Below are 15,794 nucleotides of genomic sequence, written 5' to 3'. Positions count from 1 at the left end.
GTTTTATGACTGAGTATAACTGAGTTACAGTTGGAGCTGCGCCCCCACCTCCACTCACCACCACACCCCTTTGTCATATTCTCATTTTTGCCATAACTGCTGGTTTGATCCCATTCGCACCCACTGCTGTTTTGCTTTATTTTGTTTAGTTAGATATTTTACCCCTTTTGTATAGAACTGTGCATGTTTGAGTAGGTGAGGATTATTAAATCGGAAGAGCAAGTGTATCAGGGCTGTGATTTAATAAATATTCACATAGATGATAACAGAAGGCGTTCTTTGTTTATTTTGTGCAAGAGTGATTCGTCAGTCAAGATAAGGTTAAAAGTTCCACACGTTTCAGCAGAAACGGTCGATTAAACAGTGACATCTCTGGTTATAGTTATCAATTATTACTGAGTATTTAACGGTTGTAATTATCAAAGGCGTTGAGCCACAATTACAACAACAGAAGACATCTCTGGTCTTGATTCATAAATGAGGATTTTGGTTAAGAAATTAATATAGTCAAATTATGATTTTTAATTATAATTATTGATAAAGATTAATTAATCAATAATCATAATTCCAACACATTACATGCTAAAATTCTAATTGGAGGTAGCATAAGTTAGCTAATGAGCACTAACTATGCCAATGAATTAGGTTGTGCATATGTAGCAGAAGTTTTACAGCAGAGGACGAAATTGGAAAAACATTTACATACATATACATCTCGATACGCTCACACAGATGCCAACACAGACACATGCGCAGCTGTGGGGTAAATAAGTAGAGATATGGCAATGGAACGGATATAAATGCAAGTTACACTGCAGATGCTTCTGTAGTTCATATTTATCACTCTACCCATGTGTGCACACATTATCAACCTTAACTGTTTATACACGGCAACGGCTGGATGGAACCCTGAAAAATACACACTCACATTCCCCTTCACTAAACACATACTATCTCTGTTAGTCAGGAGTGCATTTAGTGGGCACATCTGTCACATTCTCATGGGAACATGCACAACAATATGCTTCGGTTTACACACTTGTTTATGGTATGTATGAGGCTGATTTTTATTTATTTATTATTATTTGCTGCTGAAATCTGTCCTTAAACTCACTTATTTTGCTAATCCACACAAGCTCATATGTGAAACCCATAGTAATGAGCAGGTTTTATTTGATGTGCTGCTGCAACAAATGTCACTATAGTGTGTAAGAGGCACAAGTAGCAGAAGTCCAAAGTTTAGTTGCCGATTCGTCTGATTCAGTAGTTTATTTTCCAATAATATTAATAAGTTTATAAAACCCCATTGATGCGCTCACAAACTCCCACAGGGTTACAATACTGGTTTTGTTCCAGACACCCATTATTTAACTGACCCACACAAAAACCTACTTTGGAAGACACAGAAATTAGTGAGAGAATAAAGAGGAAGACATGAAAGAAGTCCTGAAGGATGATGTGAGAAGAGTCTCAATAAGCAGCAAATTGGATCTTTTTTCTATCTGCTCCCCTGAAGACAATCAGACTGGTTGAGGTTGTGTGTTTTCATCACCTTGGAGCACCACATTTAGCTGATGGACAGTCTAGATGTCTGCTTGGTGGCGGCGGCTAATTTCAGTGCATTTTGTGGCTTAGTTTATGCTTAGAACTGTGTTAAATTGTTAAACGCATCGTTTTGTCTCATGGGAAGATTTTATTCAAAAAGATTTTTTACGACTAAACACTGGAAAATAGACCTTTTTAAACCAGCCCAATATTTTCTTTATTGAATTCAAAAAATACTTTCTAATTCCAAAATGAGGAATTTGGTTTTTTTGGTAACCAACTAAGTTTTCTCAAGTAGTCATAGTTGCTGATGGCTGTGGGCAGGAAGGATCTCCTGCAGTGGTCTGTTGCTGCGGACATGATTGAAGACACTTTGTTGTTTGTCTTTAGAAGATGATGGGGCTGTCAATTATGTATTTTATGAAGCACTCGTCTTAAGTTTGATTATCACTTGAGGCTCCAGAACAATCCCCAGGACAGACCCATCCTGCCTTATCTAAGAAAAAAAATCACTTTATTATACGGAAATCCTCAAATGTGCTCATGGACATTACAAAGTTGAAGGTAACGAGCCGGGTACCTAAAAACTATTTTTAGACAGTGATTGATAATTAAGGTATGACAGTAATATGTTGAACCCCTTTCACCTACAGAACTGCCTTAATTATTTGTGGCACAGATTCAACATTCTTCTAACCCATCTTCATTTGATTTCAGCTGCTGCAGGTTTGTCTTCTGCACATCCATGATTTGGATTTTATGTTCTGCCACATCCCAAAGGTGGACTATGGAGGCCATTGGAGTTCAGTGAACTCATTGTCATGTTCAGGAAACCAATTTAAGATGTTCTGAGCTTTGTGATAGGATGCATTATCCTGCTAAGTTTAGCCATCAGAAGATGAACAATGTGGTCATAAACTGATGGACGTGGTTAGCAAAAATACTAAGGGTAGGCTGTGGTGTTTAAATCATTCTCAGATGCCCAACATTTGCCAAGAGACTACCCCCACACCATTACACCACCACAACTCTGAACTCTTGATTTATGAGAGGATACATCAGTGCTTTTATGTTTACTTCACATTTTGACCCAATTACCTGATGTTGCAGCTGAAATCGAGATTCCTCAAACCACGCAACATTTTCCTCTTCTGTCATTGTCCACTTTTGTTGAGCTGTGTGAAATTTTCACCTCAGTTTCCTGTTTTTAGCTGACAGGAGTAGCACCCAGTCTCCATATGTATTCCCTCTGCTTGGAGGTTCAATGTGTTGTGCATTCAGAGATGGTCTTCTGCATACCTTGGTTGTAACGAGTGGGTATATAAGCTACTGTTGCTTTTCTGTAATCTTGAACCAGTTTCCATTCTTTTCTAAGATCAACAGGGCCTCTTCATCCAAAACAACCAACACTCATTGGATATCTCTTTTTCTGACCCTTAACTTTAAAGCTGAGAAATGGTTGTGCATGGATATCGCAGTAGATCAGCTGTTTCTGAAATATTCATACCAGCATTTCAAAATCACCTAAATCTCATTTCTTTTCTTTCCCATTCTGATGCTCAGTTTGAACTTCAGCAATTTATTGTCACCAGGTTTAAATGCCTAAACGCTTTGAGTTTCTGCCATTTAGTTAGTTGATTTAGTATTTGTGTTAATTGGCTTTAACAACGTCATCACAGGAGGAAAAATACATTGACACGCCAAAGAAACACAATTTCAAATTAAAACTGAACATCAACATGTAATATCAGCCACCAACCGCCTTAATTTCTAAATACTGGTGACATCACTAGTAAAAAACGATCAAACGTACTCAAGGCACAGTGATGTATTTCTTTAAAAATATCCCTTCTTCAATACCATTTAATCCTGATAGGGTCTCTGCAACTAAAACTAATCACAGGTTACCATGGCAGCGCTTTAGCACGCTCACACCGGGGGACGTGAAACACACAGGCAGAATGGATGACCTTTGCAGTTGCGAAAGTCATCCATTCTGCTTGTGTTATATTCTCCGCTTGCTTGACTTTGTTTATAATACATTTGTATTTCCAGTTCCTCAAATGTGGGCTACTAACACTGATTTGGTTGTGATTTAAGTTTATTTTTTTGCATTATACGCACACAGATCACACTTTGTCACACACACAGATGCAAGTTCTTGAAAAAAGCAAAGTTGACACAGGAGCACATTCTCTCGTTGATGATGGTTTTTACACTTAGATGAAACCAAAGAGCTGTGTTATTACGGAAAATAATACAAAACAACAACATGAAGGGAGAGCAAAAAAAAAAATGCCTCCACTTCACCTTATTTTCAGCCTCTTTGTCTTTGAGACTACTCTGTGAAATGAATATTATCTGTTAGGTGAATGATGTGAGGAAGAAACGACCTCCAGAAAGCCTGTGGTTTTCTTGAGAATCTTTAAATTCTCCCTTATGGGCATAAAATAACTACCTGAAAGGAGATGGATAAAAAGCAGACAAATGTAAAGTAATCTGTATTATATTTATTATGAGGTGGTACGACAGTGAAACTGCCTGCTTAAACTTGTTGCTTGGTAAACTCCACATTTCTATTCATTATCTACAGATGCCAGTGTATCTTGTGGGCTGTTAACTTACTCACGCAATGTCCAGGCAAACAGATGGTGTGGAAATATGGGCTAAGATGGCTTCGTCTCCCATCGACAGGTGACTGCACGTCAATGTGAGGGCGTGCAGCTGTCGCCTGTCCTCTCTGCACTTGTTTTTGCGAGTCTGTGCAATAACTGTGAGAACACTGCAACATGTAGGTGTGAATGAGGGTGGGATTTTTATCACAGGCCTTCATGTTCCCACACATTAGTGGCTCAAGAGGAGACGAGGGCCAGCCTTTTTTCAGCACGTTCATGTACGTGTTTGGGTGAAGAAAGATGAGCTTGACCTCTCGGCTTAATCCATATGCACTGCAACGCACCAGAGGCAGCATCAGCAACCACTGTCACACTTCTGGAGAAAGTACATCCACAGCATCATCAATGGAGCAGGATCTATGCATGGTGTCCTGTAACCTTCACCTTGCATGGATTACAGTTATATTAGAAACGATTTTCTGCCTCTGAAGTCTTTTAACCACAAACCTGGGGAACCTTTGGGCTCATTTTCATTTTATAAGACATGCCAGATAACAAAAGGACAGCATATAGTAAAACATTTGAATTACGAATTCAAGAACATGTTTGAGGAAGTGTTTTTATGAAAATAATGCACAAATTTGACATTCTTCGTTTTATGTCATTTGTGATTATGGTAAAAGATTGTCTAATTTTACATTGATTAATTTATGTAATTGATTTTAATATTCCTAGACTCTAAATCTCAGTTATGCATTACAGGAATTTGCTGTGGTTGTTTGTGTTAAAAGAACAATGATGCTGCAAGTACAGGCGTTTTGTATTCCAAAAGTGAAAAATGCTTGTTTGTATTGTACAATAAGTAGAATGGCCGAATCTTCTTTTAATATAACTGTAATTATATAACTAGATGTAACTAGGTGGAGATTATTTACGGTGATCCTCAGGGATGCTTGTTGGGAATCCTGTCAATTTGTTAGTGTTTAATGTTCTGGCTGGAAACAAATATTTAATTGATGTTGGGAATATTTTCTGCTGGTGCCAGAAAGCTGTGTGGAAAAAGCCTTTAAACTGACACTCACGTTATTGGGTGGGTTCGATTCTTTTGAAGTTGGGTTCCTTCAAAATGTCATCACCAGTAAATATTTGCCGAGCAGTGAATAACTGTTAAAGTCGTCTCTTACACAGGTAGTTGGATGGGGTTAAGACAAAAGAGAATCTGTGTCATAATAAAACAACTCCCATTTAAAATTAAATTGCAGTTCCTGCAAACAATGTTATAAACATTTAAATTGCTGTAGTGTTTGCATTAGATGGTCTGAACAGAAGTATTTTATATAACTGGGATAGGCATGAAGAGCAGACTGTGCTTGCTGAAAACTGAAAGTACCTTTTACAAAGATAATGTGAATGGATTTAAAAATGAACCTTGAGGTACTCCACCTGTTAGAAGGTTACTTCCATAAATCTACAGATTTACTGGTCCTAGCAGACTAGTATGACTGAAACCATGTAAGGGTTGTGATGTTTAAGGTCAACACAGTAGTCAAGAGGTGCGACTAAAATGTTGTAATTTCCTGCATCAAAGGTCAGATTGAAGGCCTACTTAAAAAATGAAAAGGGCAATATTCATTTTATGAAAACAATGAAAACCTTATCATTAAAGCAGTCATAACATAGGGACTTGCCATGGTCAGAGGACTAATTTAAGCCGAAAACCTCCAGTATATTGTATCAGAGTAGGTGCATTATAAGATCCTCTTCTCTACAACACCCAGAAAATGTAGTAGGAGTTCAGGAAAACAGGAAGAAACTCTGAGACAGATAAAAAGAAAAAGCTGGCACTAAATGTCTGAATATTTCTGCTAAACCATCCATCTAAGATAATAGAGCTTACACACATACCTGTCAAAACATCGAGCAGTAGCATGAACACACAGACTGATGCACAGATACACACGGTTTCTCCATTTCCATCTCAGTTTATCACACAGAGACAGAGCCAGCTGTGTGGTGGAAGCAGGTGTCACTCTCAGCTCATTACCCCTGGCAGGGTTGATCACCCTGTTTGGAGAGCAATAAGACACACCTCACTGGAGAGACGGAGGGAACGGGGAGCTGCCGGAGGAGGAGAGCAGGGCGGGAGGAGGCAGGCTTGCAGAGATGCAGGAAGTGAAAAGATGTTGAGTAGGAGGAAGACATTTGTTTGCAAAGTGGCTAGAGAAATGAAGGAAATATAGGAAAGAAAGCAAAAAGTAGAAACAAGATATGAAAGGTAAATGAGATAAAAACAACCAATAAAATAAATATTTTTGCTTTTTCATATGCTTTGTGAGTATAGGTGTACCATGATCCTAATATTCCCAGATTTTCCTTTAAACCTGTCGGTGAACTCAGTTTGTGTCTGTTTTGCTTTTGCAGGTACGACTACAAGGAGATGCTCCACAACTCCACCTTCTGTTTGGTGCCCCGGGGCAGACGGCTGGGATCCTTTCGCTTCCTGGAGGCGCTGCAGGTAAAGAAAAAAGAAAAACGAAGAAAAAGAGCAGCATTCTGAGTAAACATTGTCTCTAGTAAATTCCCACCCCTTCAGCAATTTTACTAGAAAGAATAATAATTACCCCCCTCATACACCCATTAGGCTCTTGGTTCAATTGTGCTACCTCCTGAATTAAACGATAATTAATCACTTATACTGCAATTAATATAAGCAAGTTGGACCTTGACTAAGCTGTACTGCCTTCTTCCTGTCTCTAAACACACATTATTTTGCAGATTCCCAAATCATATATTTGCCATATCTGTGAAAATAGACGTTCTAAAAAACGCGTTTTGGATTTTACCATTCCTTCAGTCCGTTTATTACTTTGTGTACATGAAATACATTTACTCTCCTTCTTTGTGGTCAGATAATTGAATCGCACCCAAATAGCTGTTTTCATCCTTTTCACCCGTGATGTGCAGCATAAACACTGCAACTCTGAAAGCAACTCTGCAGGTGCTTCCAGCACAGTTTTGTCTGGCTGAATAAGCCCTCATCATGTTAACACTTTTGTTTACCTGATAGAAAAAACGAGACGGGTGACAGACGAGACCGGGATGATTTGGAAACATTTGTTAGCAATTATAGATTTCCATTGGTGATTCAAAATCTAAAATAACCTCTGCTTGTTATATTTAACACTGCTTATAGATTCAATTATACACAATTTATGATTTGTGAAAGCTTTGTTCTGTTTGTCAAAACGCAATAATATCAATGAGGAAGCATGTTTAGCAAGTCTGTATGAAATTCATAGTTTCAGTAAAGGGATAGTTCAGTATTTTAGAAGGAATCTGGATTTTATTATTTTATCGTCTCTTGATCAAAATCTAAAACGCTTAGACTGGATAATTCTTTTATTTATTTAAACTCTATTCTTTTTCAATTTTTCACAAACAGAAATTTAAACAGGGCCTAAATAAAATTCAGTGCGACTATATGCCTTCAGAAACCACCTTAATGGTAAACTGAGCCCACCTGTGTGCATTTTAATCTCTGTACAAACACAGCTGTTCTGTGAAGGCCTTGGAGGTTAGTTAGAGGACATTAGTGTTCAAACAGTAGAATAGAATAGACACATACAAAACAAATCGATAAAAATTAAATAAAAAGGACTAAGGACAAAAAGCAGACAGCAACAGGTAAAAAATGAATGCACACCGGCAAAAAATAGATTAAGTAAAATTATAGTAAAAGAAGCAACCAAGAGACCCTGTTTAAACTCTGGAGGAGCTGCAGAGATTCACAGCTTAGGTGAGTGAATCCATTGACAGGACAGGTCTCAGTCATGCACTCCACAAATTTGGCAATTAATGGAAAAGAAGTGGGAAGAAAAAGCACTGCTGAAGGAGAACCATAAGTGGTCCTGTTTACGGTTTGCCGCCAGCCTTGTAGTGGCGTCACGGTATCACATCATTCCCTCTGTGAGGCACGGTGGTGGCGGCACTTGAAAATCATTGAAAACTGTTGCTCTCAGTCCAGTTAGGTTTTTAGATGACCACAGGTGTCAGAGACATTCCCTCCTGAGACACATTGATTCAGAAGGGGCTGGATAAAAATCCATGCCACACTTTTAAGATAATCTTCCTTCTGCTTGAGTTATGCACTGCTTTGTGTTGGTCTGTGACATAAAATCACAATAAAACACATTAAAGTTGGTGGTTGTGCAGAGACTGAATGTGACAAAGCTCCAGGGATGTGAATACTTCAGCAAGGCGCTGTAACGTCTCAGCAGAACAACAGGAATGAACTATTTAAATCAGTTCTAGCATATTGCAGAGTGGAAATGATGCATCTGTAAATCAGTAAGACACAAGCTCTTTAAATAATTAAATTAGCTAGTTTTATATGCAGCTAATACAGTTTGCCACAGCTTTTTAAGATTAGATATAATCTGCTCTGGATTATTGGTGAAAATGCTGCTTTTATTTTTGTTGTTGGAATCAGATTTATTGTTTCTCTTCCTCCAGCCAAACTAATCTCCCCTTACGTGTCGGTTCATCCATTTCTCTAACTCTTCTGCGGCACCACTGCACTGTCCTTTACCTCTCCTTTCCAAACACTTCTGTCCACAGAGTGCACCAACAGAAGTGTGCTTATCTCACTATCAGGAGCCACACACACACACACGCAGGGACAGACAAACTGCACTTCACTCAAGAGTGAAAAATGCCCTTTTCTCTCCTTTCTCCATTTGTCTTATTCAATGATTCATCAGTTTTGCACAGTCGTGCTGAAGATGAAGGGTGCAGAGTGTGCAGGCTTTTGAGCTTTGCATGCGAATGCTGCTCATCTCTGAGGTCAACTTGTTTTTGGTACGGTACGGTGGTTGCTGTTGCATCTGTACGTGCACGGAGCCCAGGGGTCAGCTCTGCTTCAGATGACACCTTTATGACTCGGGAGTGACAGGGCCGTCATTACATCAAACTACCATACACACACACCACCACCTGTTCCCTGCAGCTCTCCACCCATCCCTCCTTCCCTCTGCCAAAGGTCACATTCAGCCTCTCTATCTCCCCTCTTTTCATCTGTTTTTATGTCAGTGTTCCACTTTCTTTTGCCTTTTGATCTTTTTTTATACTCTCTTTTCTCCTTATCATTCCTGCAGCTCGCCATCTCTGAGTAATAAACTCTCCCGCTCCTGATGTTACCATTTCAGACTGAAAAAAGAAGAAAATAGCAATACACAAAGGCTGAATGGGTGGAAAGAATTTAAACGCCCTAAGCACGCTCTCTGTCTTCGATTTTTGTTTGTATATATATTCATTAACTGAGGCTTGTGAGTGATTTTAAAGATCTTTTGGAAATTGAATAAACAAGCAGATAATTAAGATGATATTTTTGTGCATCTTTGACTTTGTGAGAGTTGCTGCTGTGGCACCAAATGTTGTTTGATTTGTATAATTTCATAGTTTTCCTCAGCTTTACTTCTTTTATTTTCCCTGCAGAATAAAGTACCACAGCACATCAATAGATAAATCGTACATATTTGCTGTCTGTGCCTATATCGAGTATTACTCTGCTCCTTATCTGGGTTGTACAAACCCATTTTCTTTTCTTTATTTCTTTATCTGGGAGCTCCGATGCTGTGGTCAGGGATCTTGTTTTATTATATATTGAGTCACTATGATCCTTGCAGCATTAATGACTATGCAACATTTGCTTATTTCATTATTTGCTCAATATGCAGCAGAAATACCTTTAAACTCTGCTGTATAGCAGGATTTCCCAGGTCTGATAGGAAGGATGGAAAATATTTGTTTATCCAGCCATCCGTTGATTCATCCATATGTCTGTTTGTCCATCCTTCTGTCATTTAATCTGTTAGTCCATCCATCCATCCATGCTGGCGTCGGTCACTTCACTTTGTCAGGAGCCATTCTTCCTTCCCCCCCTGAGCTTTGCAATAATAAAATAGTAAAGACAGCACAGAAAAGTCAGGAAAATGTGGAATATTGACATGAGAAATGTGTCAGCAGTTAAAATCCACTGTTTTCTGATCAATGTGAAAATGTTTTATGCTAACACATGCTCAGCATCTGTTGCTAAAATATAAGTGATTAACCTTGTTTGTCCTTTAATGTGGCCAAATAAAAACTGCAAATTCATAATTTGTCTCATGAAAGTTGAACATCTAAACACTTGTTATATCAATTATTACCATCATATGTTTAAAATGTTTAATGTTTGCCTCATTTTAGTAAGACCAAATGTGAAAATACATGAGGAATGCCTCAGTGCAACGTTGTTGCATTTAACAAATTTAAGACATGTGGCCCCACAGCGCCTGTAGTGGACATAGACCAGCGTGGAAAAAGTTTGCAGAGAGCTGTAGACTAGCAGCACCACTGTGCAACAAACCAAGTTACTATAGTCTTCTCTTCTAGACGAAATGCGGCTTTTTAAGCTGCATAGGGTTTATTTTTTATTGGCAAAACAAGAGAGACAATTATTATTCTAATACAAAACTGAGGCTATTAAAAATATGCTAAAACATTAAATCCATATTATAAATTTTAAATTTTGGGTCTTAAAGTTCCTAATTGAGGACAGCAGGGAGTTCTCAATGATCTCAGTTAAAGCAACAAGTATTGAGCTTTATTGTAAGAATATGTCAAAAAATGTAAAATAGTTTAGTTGAAGTAATCTTAAACATGTAATGTAAGTGGTTCGAGAATGCACCAAATAGACAATAACAGCCTTAATAGTTCAGCACTTGGATGGATCCTTCCTGAATAATAATTCCTAAATATTTTCTCTATTTTATATTTAACTCTGACTTGTGTCTAAAGACAGCAACAACGAATCCACAAATTATGCCGGCTCACAAAGAAAAATCTATTTTATTTGTCAAATAATCTCCAGGAATTAACAGCAAATTCCTCATTATTTTGCAGAGGGCTACATAGATGTAACCTAGGTTCCCATGCAGGCTTCCCTCTTTGTGTGTCTCAGGCTGCATGTGTGCCGGTGATGCTGAGCAACGGCTGGGAGCTGCCTTTTTCCGAGATCATCGACTGGAACACTGCCGCAGTCATCGGCGACGAGAGGCTCCTCCTGCAGGTAAGGGCTCGTGTGCACAAAATCACCTCCTCTGTGTTTAAACCTGAAAACTTTCAAGAAATCAGCAGTCTAACCAGAACCAGGGCAGTCGGTCCAGATCCGGTTTTGTTTTGCTTCACGAGGAGATGGCTATCAAATAAGCTAAACTCCAGCAGCATACAAAGTCCCTGAAAATGTCTCTCAGCGCTCAGATTGTTATGAGAGGGCAAATAAACAGACCAAGCCAATGAATTTGGTTGGAATTGCCTGGGCTTCATAGGGAGAAAAGTAATTATATGCCCATTAAATCTTAATTTGAATGAAGTACGTGATAATATTGTTTGGCATGGGGAGCTGTGCAGCACTAAATGAACTTAAGTCATCCTGGATTATTCTTCAGATGTTTGTTATGAATTCAGATATAATGGGCGGAGTGCATAGGACTATATTTATATTGTGATACGAAAGTATATGTGACCAATGACTCTTACAGTAGAAAGTGCATCATATGCAGTATTTTTTCAATTAAGTTTTTTTTAAAAAGCTCCGGGGCTTTTTTGATGATCAAGTCCTTCGTACAGCCTTTAAAACCTTTTTTGTCAATTCTTTCTTTCTTTCGTCTCATTCTTAAACACATTGAGCCATACATTAAATACATTGCTTTATTGAGCCAAAATCAAAAACAAGAAACCTGTGAAGCTCTTGCTTAGAAAATTTCCAGCAATTTTTAACCAGGCTGTCGCTGCTGATGCTCTTTAGACTTGATGGGGTCAAATTTAAAGGTGAAGTCTGACGTTGCGGTAAACACCCTCATTAGTTTTCTTGCTGAGAGTAAGGGTGCCCCCTCATAGTCACTGCACAGATGTGCTTGCGGGCTTGATCCAGCCATCTCGCTCACAGCTAAAAAGCAAATTAAAGTGTCTCCCAAAATGCCAAAGCCTTCCTGAAGTTACAGAAATGAAGGCTTGACTCTTGACCTGAGCTGAATTCTGACTGATGGGACTTGACCTGCTGCTTCAAGCATCAACATCTCAAGTGTTGCTCAAAGGTGAAAATAGCAGATTCATAAAAAAAAAAAAAAATGCCATTACTTTGTCTTTTTCTCTTGGTTTCAAGACTTTCAATATTCCTCTTCCTGCTCTGGGTTTGCAGTTTCTTACACTTTGGTTATATTTTATAGGCTTTTAAGTATGAACATAGAGGACAGAAAAACCTGGGAAAACATTAGAAACAACCTTAGACTTCCTGGAAAATCATTTGTTAAAAACTTTCTTAGCTTGCCTTCAAGCCATCAAGGCAGGGGTCCAGTCCTCGAGAGCTACTATCCTGTAACCTTTAGATGCATCCCTGCTCCTACACACCTGAACCAATCGTTACCAGGCTCCTGCAGAAGAATTCAGCCATTTTATTCAGGTGTGTTGCAGCAGGGATGTATCTAAAGGTTGCAGGATAACTGTAACTCTCAAGGACAGTACTTGGGCACCCCTGCATCAAGGTAACGGCTTATTAGCCAGTCGCTAAGATAATAAAGCTAATGGCTGCTTAACTACACAGCCATTAACTTGGCTTCTTTTTTGTTGTATTTGGTGATCCACAGCAGGTTTTACACACTTTAAAATTTCAACGTAAACTATGATATATTGCATTGTTGTCTTTCTTTCTTGCATTCTTTCTCCACATTCAAACTACATATTTTGAGCTTATAAGATGGTGGTTCCGGTGTTTGTTGCTTGCCTGTCTCTGCTAACTTTAGATATAATTTTGTTCTTTTTTTTTTACATCTGTTGCCCAAAGTGCCAACTCTCAGCTGGTGTACAATTGCCAAGCACTCTTTAATCTTCAACCTGATTTATTTATCGTGACCTCCAATCTGCACTCCCACTCCTGTGCTGTGTTTTGTACAGACGTCCAAAATACAACAAAGACTTTCTTGTTGAATTTGCAGATTTTTTTTAGATGGGGTCCTGCCTAAATGTGACCCAGTTTTATTAGTTGGAGATTTTAATATTCATGTGTGCTGTCCTGATAAACCATTGACCAAAGATTTCTTACATCTTACTGATTCTTTTAGTTTTGTTCAGTTGTCTCTGGTCTGACACAAGAATGTGGCCACCCTTTGGATCTTGTTTTAGCTCCTGGTTTAATTTTTTTAATGAGGAAGTTTGTGCTGCTGCGTTTTCAGCGCACATGTATGTTGTGTTTGACATATCACTCCTCTGTCATACAGTCAAACCTCCCGCTCCTACTCAGCCCTGTCGGGTTGTTAACTCCTACACTGCTGCTTAGTTTGCTCTGCAGGTTTTTCTTCTGCGATCTGCCTTAGTTATTCTGACGACCTTCCCTAAGATGTTGAGGCTGTCTCATGTCATTTTAACTCAACCTGTCAGACGGTTTTAGATGCTGTAGCTCCATTGAAAATAGGACCATCTAAACCCAGATCTGAGCCTAGACAAATTATGCCACATGTGCTGCCAGACGTGAATGCAGGAGAGCTGAGCAAAAATGGAAGAAGGGCAAATTACAGAAACTGAGAGACAACTGGTACTGCTATTAAACAACGGTTAAAACTGCAGAAAAACAATCATTTTTCTGATATTTCTGCTTCTTAGTGTAACAATTCTTGTGCTCTTTTTAAAGCCATTAACTCTGTTCGTAATGTCCCACAATGAGCTGCTTTGGAGAACTCAACTGAAATGTGTGAGAACTTGCTGAACTTTTTTATTAACAAGGCTGCAAGCATAAGAGCCCTCATTAGCCCTTCTCCTTATGAGCCCTCTGTCTCTATTACACTCTGATGATTTTAACCAGTTTGACCTTGTCAGTCAGCCTTTTTTAAAGATGTCACTGATCATATGAAGCCCGCTGGGTCTCCAATTTAGCCGGTTCCACCTCAACAAAGTTCCCTATTTAGCAATATTATAAATGTTAGCGTGACAAAAGGTTATGTACCAACAAGTTTTAAACATGCAGTGGAGCTGATGAGTCCTCTGTAGCACCTCACACATGTGGAGTATCTCAGGGCTCTATACATGGCCTTCTTATCTTTTCTCTTTATTAACTTCCTCTTGGATACATTTTCCATAAATAGGGTGTTGCTTTTAATGTTTCATGCTGATGACAGCCAAGTTTATATGCCACTAAAACAGGAAAAGCCGTACTCTGTATATCACCTTCCAGGATGAATTGTAGAAATTAAATCATGGACGTCACTGAATGTTCTGCATTTTTATAAACAGACTGAGGTGTTGTTGTTTAAACCAGTGATGCATCAAAAGTCAATCAAAAGTTGATTAAATCACTGATTATATTCAGTTTTTATCATTTAAAACAACTTTCCATTTCTTTTACAGCATCATTTTGAGATTTTAATTCATGCTTTTATTATGACTCGTTTATATATGTCGGACTGAGCCAGTCTTTAATTAATTCACTTCAACTGGTTTAAAATGCTGCTACACGCCTTTTACAGTGCCTTGCGAAAGTATTCGGCCCCCTTGAACTTTTCAACCTCTTGCCACATTTAAGGCTTCAAACATAAAGATATAAAATTCTAATTTTTTGTGAAGAATCAACAACAAGTGGGACACAATCATGAAGTGGAATAAAATTTATTGGATGTGTCAAACTTTTTTAACAGATAAAAACTAAAAAGTGTTATTTTTAAAGTGCTTTATAAATAAAGTTGTACTGTTATTGATCCTACCCAAAACAAAGTTAACAGTTGATGATATTAAACAGTTATCTAGTTTCCTGCCAAACAACTCTGATTAGCAAATAATCTGAGAAATTTTCAGTAAACCTTTTTGGGACTAATTACAGCAGCTCCTTCTCTGGATGAGCCGCAGTTACATTTTAAGTTTTCTAAATCTATTCTGTGCTAGCCTAGACTCGATATGTCTGTCCATGTGTGGAGCATGTTAGGTAGTTGCTACACATGCTAGCTTACCAGGTACCTAACTAGCTACAAGGGGCATTTCACACTCAAACTATGTTACAGGTTGTTAAAAGAGATGAATGAGAAGAAAAACACATTTGAAACATAAGCTATTGATTACTGAACAATTTGTCAGTATTGCATCTAACAGTTATGCTAACAACTAGCTAGCCAGCTGTTTGGCTAAAAATTGCTAACTAGGTGTCTAGCTTGATTCCTGTCATGTTAACTCCTCCAGTTGTTACATTTAGAGTTTAATTAATAGGATGAGAAGTCAAACTAACAACTAGCTAACTAGGCAGTAGTAGACTCCTAGTTGTTAGTGTGACTCCTAGGACAATCAAGCTAACTGCTAGCAATTAATTATTTTGAGTAGTTCTTCAAACAGAGAAAAGAAAAAAAAACTGCCCTCAGGGAAATAAATTCAGATTCTCTGAATTAACTAATTTGTTCTGTGCTCTGCTGTAGGAAAAGACACTGAGATCTGAAACTGTTAAACTGAATCCCACTTCCCACTGCAGATTTTTCCATAAACGGCTGAAAATAAATGTTAAAGTTGAACGGTATTTGTTTGACCTTCATCTGTTGACTTTTCTGCTTGTATCTGTGGCAT

At 38.4% G+C, this 15,794-nt stretch overlaps 1 protein-coding gene across 2 annotated transcripts in view; it reads left to right on the top strand.

Moving 5' to 3' along the window:
- ext1b (exostosin glycosyltransferase 1b) overlaps positions 1-15,794 on the top strand; it is a 154,464-nt gene that overhangs the window by 99,702 nt on the left and 38,968 nt on the right. For both annotated transcript variants that reach the window (XM_047384463.1, XM_047384464.1), the window contains 2 exons: positions 6,582-6,675; positions 11,161-11,268. In XM_047384463.1, coding sequence (XP_047240419.1) covers positions 6,582-6,675; positions 11,161-11,268 — 202 coding nt within the window. The remainder of the gene's footprint in view (positions 1-6,581; positions 6,676-11,160; positions 11,269-15,794) is intronic.

Source organism: Girardinichthys multiradiatus, chromosome 13 (assembly GCF_021462225.1).
Source record: "Girardinichthys multiradiatus isolate DD_20200921_A chromosome 13, DD_fGirMul_XY1, whole genome shotgun sequence".
Taxonomy (NCBI): domain Eukaryota; kingdom Metazoa; phylum Chordata; class Actinopteri; order Cyprinodontiformes; family Goodeidae; genus Girardinichthys; species Girardinichthys multiradiatus.
This window is presented reverse-complemented; position numbering and strand designations above follow the sequence as displayed.